The following is a 9619-nucleotide window of genomic DNA, read 5'->3' as shown; positions in this document are numbered from 1 at the left end:
CATCACAATAATCCACAAGTAATCCACAGCACTCCAGTCCATCAGTTAACATCTGGAGAAGACAAAAGCTGAAACAAATCCATCATTAAGACCTTTTTAACGTCCATAATCCATAATAACGCTTCCTCCAGTGAAAAAGTGCATCTCCTGTTGTCTCTCACATCAAAATCCAGCCACATATTTGTTTAGAGCCGTTTTGGCTTGTAAACATGTGCTTGATCTGTGCAGATTTCTCTCCTGATTCAGACCAGACCACTTTTTCACCATAGAAATCAATAGGATGGATTCTGGATTATTTTAGCTAGAAGCGTTTGAAGTTAAAAAGGTCTTAATGATGGATTTGTTTCAGCTTTTGTCTTCTCCAGATGTTAACTGATGGACTGGAGTGCTGTGGATTATTGTGATGTTTTTATCAGACTCTCATTCTGACGGCACCCATTCACTTGCAGTGAACAAGTTATGCAATGCTACATTTCTCCAAATCTGATGAAGAAACAAACTCATCTACATCTTGGATGACCTGAGGGTGAGCACATTTTCAACAAATGTACATTTTTGGGTGAACTGTTCCTTTAATGGAAGAGAAATACGGTACATTTAAAGTTTATTTTGAACTTTTAGGAGCCCATCTGGATGCTATGAGCTCAAATTTACTTATATTAAACTTATATTAAAAAACACAAAACTCCAATGTTGATTTCATGGCCTTTTCTAATTCAGATGTGTGTGTGATTGTGTGCACAGATCACATTCCCCCTAAACAGTGCATCAGAGAGTCGTGAGCGTGCACAGCTGTCTCTGCAAACGCTGCATCCTCACCATAAGAGACTACAAGAGCCGCACGATTACACCGTGAGTTCACCATATCAGCAACTGGAATACATTTAGTACCTGAAAATGACATTTGCAGACTGAAAGTGTGTTTCTTAACATTGTCTTAAAGGTGGCTTTATCAGAGCGGCTGCACTCCCTGGTGTCTGATATGACAAAAGGAAACAGTAAAGGCAGCAACTTCCTGCTGTCGAACTAAAGCCAAGCCGAAACACAGCCCAGACCAAAGTCAGAAACATTAAATCTAAAGGAAAAGGTGCCTTAACCCTTGTGCGTCAATAAAAAAAAGTTACACACAGGTCCATAGTGGACAAAAATGTCCATGTCAAAAAAACTGTCATAAAAATTTGAAGCTTGGGAGCACAGTTAAGTTTGGTCTCATTTTAAAGAAGACCCATGGCAGATTATTGCTGAAGTAAAAAAAGTTTAAAAAGTGAAACCAAAAAAAAAAATTCTAGATGTTTAGGTTTATGAAAATGATCTATGAACGATGTTTTATATAAAATATACATTTTATGAAACATGTTGAACTCTATAACTGCTAGAAAATCAAAGCCATAAATCTAAACAAGTTGTATTCCAAATTTGAGGTTGATATCTCAAAAAATTAGCTTTCAGTAAGATTTTGTTCTGGTGCACACAGTGGTTGGATTTGTGATTTGCAGTAGAGTTTTTCCTCTCAAATATTACAAGAAATTTTTTATGACACACATACAAACCACACTCTGGCATCCATACCAACACACCCACACAATTATAGCTGCATTATTTATCCAATTGGCTCTATAATATGCAGAAGCAGAAAACAGAAATAAAGCGAGTATTTTCTTTATAGGTCAAACCTGAACAAATGGCACCATCTGGTAAAAAATAGTAAAAAATTAAATTTTGCCAATATAATGAAAGCCTATCAACAAAAATTGCATAATTTTACAGTTAAATGGCACTGCGATTAAAAATAGCAGTTTTAATGGGTTTAATGGGGACATTTTTGTCCTTAAGGTCCTGAGAGGAACAATTTTTTTGTACCTATAGTGCAAAACAGATTTATTAAAGGAAATGGAAGTGAAATAGTAAAATTCCAATAAAAATACACACCTGTGCCAAAATGTATGCAGTTGGCAATAACACAGGCAAAATTATAAAAAAAACAAAACTGAAAAGGACAAAAATGTCCAAAAGGTCGCACAAGGGTTAAAATCCCTGGTTCCCTTTAAAGTCCTAATAACAGATTGAGCAATGCTGCTTGTTGTGGTCCAATAGCATGAACACATTCTCTGAGCAATTCTTTTGAATATGGTATTGGTTCCTCTTACGATTAACTAATAAAATAAGCGATGATGTAATTAAAATGATAATTTACTGTTAGTTTTACAACATAATAAAGTTTAAATGTACAAAAGTGATTCATGACTGTGTGTTTTGTCCTATAATCCTAACCGTAATGTGATCTACCTTAAAGTATTTTTTTTTAATATTTAAAAAATAATAAAACAATTCAAAAATCTAGTACTACATGATTTTAGTAAATGAAAAAATCTAGTACTCTTTGATATTAGTCAATTGTAAGTAAATGAATAGTACATTCTTAGTATATCAATTTGCATATTTAATTTAATTTAATAAGGTAACAGGCTATGTTTGTTGTTCATATCTGTTATTATAATTTTTTTAATTAGTTTTTATTTTTTTATTTTAAATTTGTTGTGTTTTGTCGGTTTTATTAGTATTTTAAATGTCTATTTAGTTTGTTATTATTATTTCAGTTATAGTGTTAGGGTATTTAAATCCAATTATAACTGAAATAAAATAAAATGTAAAAATAAAATAAAAGTAACCGGCTATGTTTGTTGCTCATATCAGTGTTATTTTAGTATCATTGTGATATTATAGTTTTTATTATTTTTAATTAGTTTTTCTTTTTATATATTTTTCTTAAATTTGTTTTGTGTTTTTGTCAGTTTTAATTTTTATTTTTTATTATTATTTCAGTTATAGTTTTAGGTATTTTAGTAAATCCAAATATAACTGAAATAAAATAAAATGTAATAAAATATAAAGTAACACGCTTTATATTGATATGTTGTTCATATCAGTGTAATTTTCATATCAATGTGATACTATTATAGTTTTTTTTTTTTATATATGTATATATTTTTCTTTTTAAATTTGCTGTGTGTTTTTTTTTTATTATTATTTCAGTTTTAGGTATTTTAATAAATCCAATTGTAACTGAAATTAAAATAAAATGTAAAAAAAAACAAAAAAAAAAACATTTTAATTACTTTAAAGTGACAAAGGTTTTTAGATTTAGTTAACTATAAAAATCCTGTATCATATCGTAATGTGTGGGTCTTTAAATGTTTTATATCGAGTTTTGGGTTTTAAACGAATAAATGTGTAACTACGAGTGCTTTGAAATATTTTAAAAACAATTTGATGAATGTTAGTCTTCAGATAAACACAAAAGCTGTATCGTGCCTCCGTGTTGCCAGGCAACAGTTATTTTTCCGCTCCAAATCGCCTTTATTCCCATCACCGCCACCTCATTGGACGATTCCCCCGTCAGTCGGCCGTATTTATCGAGCTGTGATTGGCCATCACACGTGTCACTCAGAAATAACGCGATTCTATTGGCTGAATCCCAAGGACGCGTTGCGAGAGATCAGCTGTGGCTGGTGCGTGTACAGGCAACAAGTGGATTTAGTGATTTCGAGTGATTTTGATTCTTTAAAGATCCCATTATGGAGATAAACAAATGTATTTAGACACGTACAGAGTTAAAGCTGTGTCTCGTGCGTATTAAATAAGTGGAAAACAACCGTTAAAGTAGGGCGTTTAAGACCCGAGAAAAGATTTTTAGGAAAAAAATAGTTTTTTTCATGTCTTTACATTGTACAGAGCATAAAAAAATGTAAAAAAAAAAACGATATTTCGTTCATAAGTTATGCTATGTCCTCGGTAGAGGACATCGGGACTCAATTTTAAAAAAATAAATAAAAAGACATGAATGAACATGCATAGGCAAAATTTTTAGTTTTCAGGAATTTTTTTTTTTTTTTACCAAACTTTGTATAAAGATGATTCTCAACTATATTATAACATAATGATTTGATATACCATTTTTCTTTCTGCAGAATGTGTGTAAAATGGCAATAAACGGGTTTTCTCATTATATACATAGTCTCAGAGAAACACACCAAAATATAATGTCCTCATATGAGGTCACAGGGTCTCAGGAGGTTGAAAGAATAACATGGTAATACCATGTATTTAGACGGATACCATGACTTGCATTGTACAAATAAATAATGCTAACACTTAACAATAAGCTTTAATTTATTATTTTATTTAACGTGAACAATACTTGCACTGAATTTATTAATGTTAATCAATGGCAAGTTTAATATCTACTAATACATTTCTAAAATCAAACGTTGTATCTGTTAAGATTAGTAAACGGACTGTGAACTAACATGAATATTTTTATTAACTAACATAAAGGTTAATAAATGCTGTAAAATATGTTGTTAATGGTTATTTCATGTTAGTTAATGGATTAACTAATGTCAACAAATGAGACCTTATTGTAAAATGTTACCAAATAATAGCTATAATAATACTGTGTGTGTATATATATATATATATATATAAAATAACATTTTTGTATTTTATTTACATTATATATATGTATATTTTATTTGTTTTGTGTATACACACATAACATTTTTGTTGTTTTTATTTTTGTATTGTATTTATTTATTTTATGTGTGTGTGTGTATATATGTATATATATATATATATATATATATACACACACACACACACACACTTTTTCATTAACTCAATATTTACATGGAGTTAATGAAAAAGTAGTATTGTTAAGTGTTAAGGTATAGAGAACAGAACAGAAGTGCAATGGAGGCAGTGAGATTAAATTCAAAATATGCACATTTCAAGCGATGACATGACCGGTGTGTGTGTGTGTGTTTTAGGGATGTGATCCTCTCATCTCAACCCAGCGCAGCAAACTGCAGCAGCGGAGAGCTAAACTCAACCAGCAGATCAACCGAGAGCTTCGTCTGCGGACCGGAGCTGAAAATCTCTACAGGTATCAGTGTGTGCTAATATTGAAGTCAGACGTCAGAAAGAACTTTATTGCCAAGGAATTTGTTTTGGTGACAGAAGCTTCCAGTACACAGAGACAACACGCAGATAATAAAAAATTAAATTTATGAATAAAATACACATATGTCTATATATGACCCTGGAGCACAAAAGCAGTCTGAAGTCGCTGGGGTATATTTGTAGCAATAGCCAAAAATACCAGAGATGGCTTGAATAACACAGATAAACTATAAACTATAGTGTCGCAGTCGAGTGTTTATTGTCTTTGTTTTATCATTCAAAACGTTTATATGTTCTGTTTACTCAGTTACAGCTATAATAGTGATACCTTTGTCCATATAAGGGATTTCCTGGAGGTTCATGAGTTCTGCTACTTCTATGACTGGATATGTGGATTTTCTGTACGAGGGCGCCCTCTGGAGTCCAGTATGAATGAAACAGACATCATGTGTTTATAGTGCTAATGGCCAATCTATCATTTTTTGGGGAATTTTTATTTATTTATTTATTTTTTAATAAGTACCGATTCAGGCACCGGAACTGTTTTAAATGTATCGATTTGGCACCAGTATCGAAAAAAACCCAAACGATACCCAACCCTAGTTACACATGCACTTTGTTGATCTGCACCTGGCTCTCGTCATTCAAACATTATTCACTTGGTTACCTGATAAGTTAACTGATAGGATAACTTGGCATTGAACTTGAAATACCTGCTGCAGTATTCAGCCTTCCAGCGAGTAGGTTTGAGAAGTTTGGTATCTCACTTTGATAATAACTGGGTTAACTTGCTTGAAGGACAGAAAATCACAGGTTTATCCTGAAACAAACAACGAAACCATGTTAGATGAATGAAATTCTTTATTTTAGATCAACATTTCTCAAATCAGAACATTAGGTTTGAAGCATGCAAAACACATTTGTAGTTCTGTTTAAAAGAATATGAAAATTTGCTGAACATTTCCTCACCCTCAGTCCATCCAAGATGTAGATGAGTTTGTTTCTTCATCAGATTTGGAGAAATGTAGCATTGCATGACTTGCTCAGCAATGGATGCTCTGCAGTGAATGGGTGCCGTCAGAATGAGAGTCCAAACAGCTGATAAAAACATCACAATAATCCACAAGTAATCCACACCACTCCAGTCCATCAGTTTACATCTGGAGAAGACAAAAGCTGAAACAAATCCATCTTTAAGGCATTTTTAGTTTTAAACTGTTGTTTATCATGTTTGCATGCAGAACACGTGCATTTTGTAGTTTTTTCTTGACTTAAAAATAGATGCATCAGACATTCACAAACAAATCGTCTTTTTGTTGCAGAGAGATAGTCAGTGTTCCCATGATTCCACTGGGGTTGAAAGAAACTAAAGAGATTGACATGACCGTCCCTCTTCAGGTGAGATCAACTAAGATTACATGTGAACTCATTCAGTGTTTAAATCTGTCTAGAAATGTTTTTTCTCTGCTGTTTCATCAGGATTTTATTAGTGAACATTACGGTGAGGATGCATCTCTGTACCTGAATGAGATCCGGGATTTTATGGAACTAAGACAGGTCAGTTCAAGTCAACATGAAACACGGATCACAGCGCAAATGACTTCTTAAACATGCACTAAAGAATAATTAAAGACCAGGAACATGTATTAAAGCTACACTATTTGATAAAAAAAAAAAAAAATGTTATAGATGAAAGAAATCCATTTTCCAAACCATGTCTGCAGTCTTTGTAGGTTTATCAAAGTGTATTTGGGTGAAGGAGCTCTGACTGCAAGTAGCATGAAGCTGTTGTTACAACAAACAAGCAAAATCAACTATGGATCATTCAAAATGGCAATCATTAGGGAAGCATCAGTGCTATTTTACATTTACTGCTAGAGGGCGAAAAATGACATGGTGTAGCTTTAAGAAGGTAAATACAGTAAAATTTGATTTCACTGCCCTGCATCATATTTGCTGAATGAAATCCAATACTTGTTTCTTACTAATTTTGGGTGCTGCTGATTCCAAAAATGGTGTCTGTTTTGCTCACTTTCTTACAAAATATGATGCATTTCGTAGCATTTTTGCTTTCGACAACCATGTGTAAGGTGAAAAAGTCTTGTATTATCCCTTAATCAGCACCACAAACACATGATTCCTGTCTGAATCTGAGCCAGATTACAACTTTGTTCAATTCTCAGCTCATTTTCACATGTATGAATGATTCTGAAGACATTATGCATGAATTCCATTCCTTTGCAGATTTCAAGTTAAATGATAGATTTTGAATATTTCTTTTTGTCCTTAAAACCTTTGACCTTTGATTTTGTTATTTTGATAAGTGCATTAAAGGTGATACATACAGTATATACACTGTATATTAGGGATGTAACGATTAACCGCGAGCCGGTTGAAAATCGATTTAATATGTGACGGTTGAGATGCTAAACAAATCACGATTCAGTCAGGGGTAGGAGTTTATATGAATGCATGTCTGAGGGGAACTTACTGTCTTTCGATGGTATTTTTTCTTTTCCTCTTGCCTCTGTATAATGCATATTAAAGTTCATAAGTGCAGCGCTGCTTTGTTTACAGCCGAAACCAAGGAAACGCTTTAAGCGCCGCCTGCTGGCAGAGAGTGCATCTGCGTCTCATTCAGCTCGTCTGCTGTTTCAGTTTCATGCAGATATTTTTTATGCATAGTTTCACAAAACTGAAGTCAAACCATTCTGTTTTTGCTTCAAATTTCGAAATTATACAACCTAATTTAGATTAAAAAATGCTCATGTTGCATGTATGCAGCATCTTTGTTTGGATCAAGATTAAAATGCAGTGGTTGCCTCTAATTTTAAATGTTAAGAGCACAGACAAAGCCTTAGTTTGTTTATATGAAGAGATTTATTTTATTTGTGTTACTTATTTATTTGATTTGGGGCTTGTTTTAAAATTTTTATTTAGTTTTGTTATTTACATTTACATTATATTAAAATTGTGTTATTTAGCAGACGCTTTTATCCAAAGCGACTAACAAATGAGGACAATAGAAGCAATCAAAACCAACAAAAGAGCAATAATTTACAAGTACTATATTAGTATATTATTATAGTGTTATATTTCAAAATCGTGAATCGAATCGAATCGTGAAATCAAAACCGTGAATTGAATCGTGAGTTGAGTGAATTGTTACATCCCTACTGTATATAATTTGAAAAATCTTCATTCTTATTTTGTGGATAAACTGTTATATTAGGCCTTTTTTGCAAATCATCTGAATTTTTTGTAAGAAGCAGTGCTATGTCACGAGAAACACAAGTCAAACCGTTATTTTTGATGATGATTATTTCTCTCAGTCGGCTGAAAATGATTTCACCTGTCTCTGTAGGCCATGCGAACTCCCAGCAGGAACGAGACGGGACAGGAGCTGCTGATGGAATATTACAACCAGCTCTATTTCCTGGATCAGCGCTTCTTTTCACCGCACAGAAGTCTGGGAATTCACTTTCACTGGTGAGACGCACTGCTGCACACAAACACATGGATGATCAGAGGTCAGAGACAGAGCTTCTGATCACGTCTCTCATCACAGGTACGACTCACTGACCGGCGTGCCTTCAGTTCAGAGAGAGCTGGCGTTCGAGAAAGGGAGCGTTTTGTTCAACATCGGATCACTTTATACTCAAATCGGAGCCAGACAAGATCGCTCGACACTGACTGGCATTCAGAGCGCTATCGATGCTTTCCAGAGGGCGGCGGGTACTGAATGATCTCTAGCTGTCTGTTTTTCTGTCTTGGGTCATTCACAGGAAACGATTACACAGTACGTTACAAATATAAATACACACACACTACCGCTCAAAAGTTTGGGATTAGTAAGATTATATTTTAAAGGATATTAAAATAGAAACCATTATTTTATATTGTAATAACATTTTGCAAGATTGCGTTTTTTTTCTGTATTTTTGATCAAATAAATGCAGCCTTGATGAGCAGAAGAGACTTCTTTAAAAAACATTACAAGTCTTACTAATCCCAAACTTTTGACTGGTAGTGTATATATATATATGCTTATTATTTGAATAGATGTCAGTAAATTCTGATAGTATCAATCTGTTCCAGCATGCCTTTGTTATAAATGATGTTTTATTGAAAACATATTAACACAACATTTGACACTCTTTCAAACCTCATTATTTACATTTAGTATGTGCATTATAGCAAGAACATAATTTTTCTGGAAAAAAATGCTAATTTATAATAATTAATTATAATATTAATTATAAATTATTAATTTTTTATTAAACAATACCACTTTACTTGGCAATATACTCTTCTGTTCAAACGTTTGGGGTTGGTAAGATTTTATGTTTTTGAAAGAAGTCTCTTCTGCTCACCAAGGCTGCATTTATTTGATCAGAAATACAGTAAAACTAGTAAAATTGCAAAATATTATTACAATTTAAAATAGCTGTTTTCTATGTGAATATATTTTCAAATGTAATTTATTCCTGTGATGCAAAGCTGAATTTCCATCATCATTACTCCAGTATAAAGTGTCACATGATCTTCAGAAATCATTCTAATATGCTGATTTATTATCAGTGCTATTATCAGTTAATATTTTTTGGGAACCTGTGATACTTTTTTCAGGATTCTTTGATGAATAAAAAGTTAAAAAGAA

At 32.9% G+C, this 9619-nt stretch overlaps 2 protein-coding genes across 3 annotated transcripts in view; both read left to right on the top strand.

Annotated features, from left to right (window-relative positions):
* Nucleotides 1-1147, top strand: part of LOC107669423 (nicotinate phosphoribosyltransferase-like) — a 12699-nt gene extending 11552 nt beyond the window's left edge. For both annotated transcript variants that reach the window (XM_016461632.1, XM_016461631.1), the window contains exons 12-13: nt 745-852; nt 944-1147. In XM_016461632.1, coding sequence (XP_016317118.1) covers nt 745-852; nt 944-1030 — 195 coding nt within the window. In that variant the 3' untranslated portion in view covers nt 1031-1147. The remainder of the gene's footprint in view (nt 1-744; nt 853-943) is intronic.
* A 3602-nt stretch (nt 1148-4749) lies between these two features.
* LOC107669421 (rhophilin-1-like) overlaps nt 4750-9619 on the top strand; it is an 11422-nt gene continuing 6552 nt past the window's right edge. Inside the window, exons 1-6 of the mRNA XM_016461629.1 lie at nt 4750-4758; nt 4827-4942; nt 6282-6357; nt 6439-6516; nt 8324-8448; nt 8528-8694. Coding sequence (XP_016317115.1) covers nt 4750-4758; nt 4827-4942; nt 6282-6357; nt 6439-6516; nt 8324-8448; nt 8528-8694 — 571 coding nt within the window. The remainder of the gene's footprint in view (nt 4759-4826; nt 4943-6281; nt 6358-6438; nt 6517-8323; nt 8449-8527; nt 8695-9619) is intronic.

This window comes from Sinocyclocheilus anshuiensis, unplaced genomic scaffold, assembly GCF_001515605.1.
Source record: "Sinocyclocheilus anshuiensis isolate Anshui unplaced genomic scaffold, SAMN03320099.WGS_v1.1 scaffold96, whole genome shotgun sequence".
In the NCBI taxonomy this organism is placed as follows: Eukaryota; Metazoa; Chordata; class Actinopteri; order Cypriniformes; family Cyprinidae; genus Sinocyclocheilus; species Sinocyclocheilus anshuiensis.
This window is presented reverse-complemented; position numbering and strand designations above follow the sequence as displayed.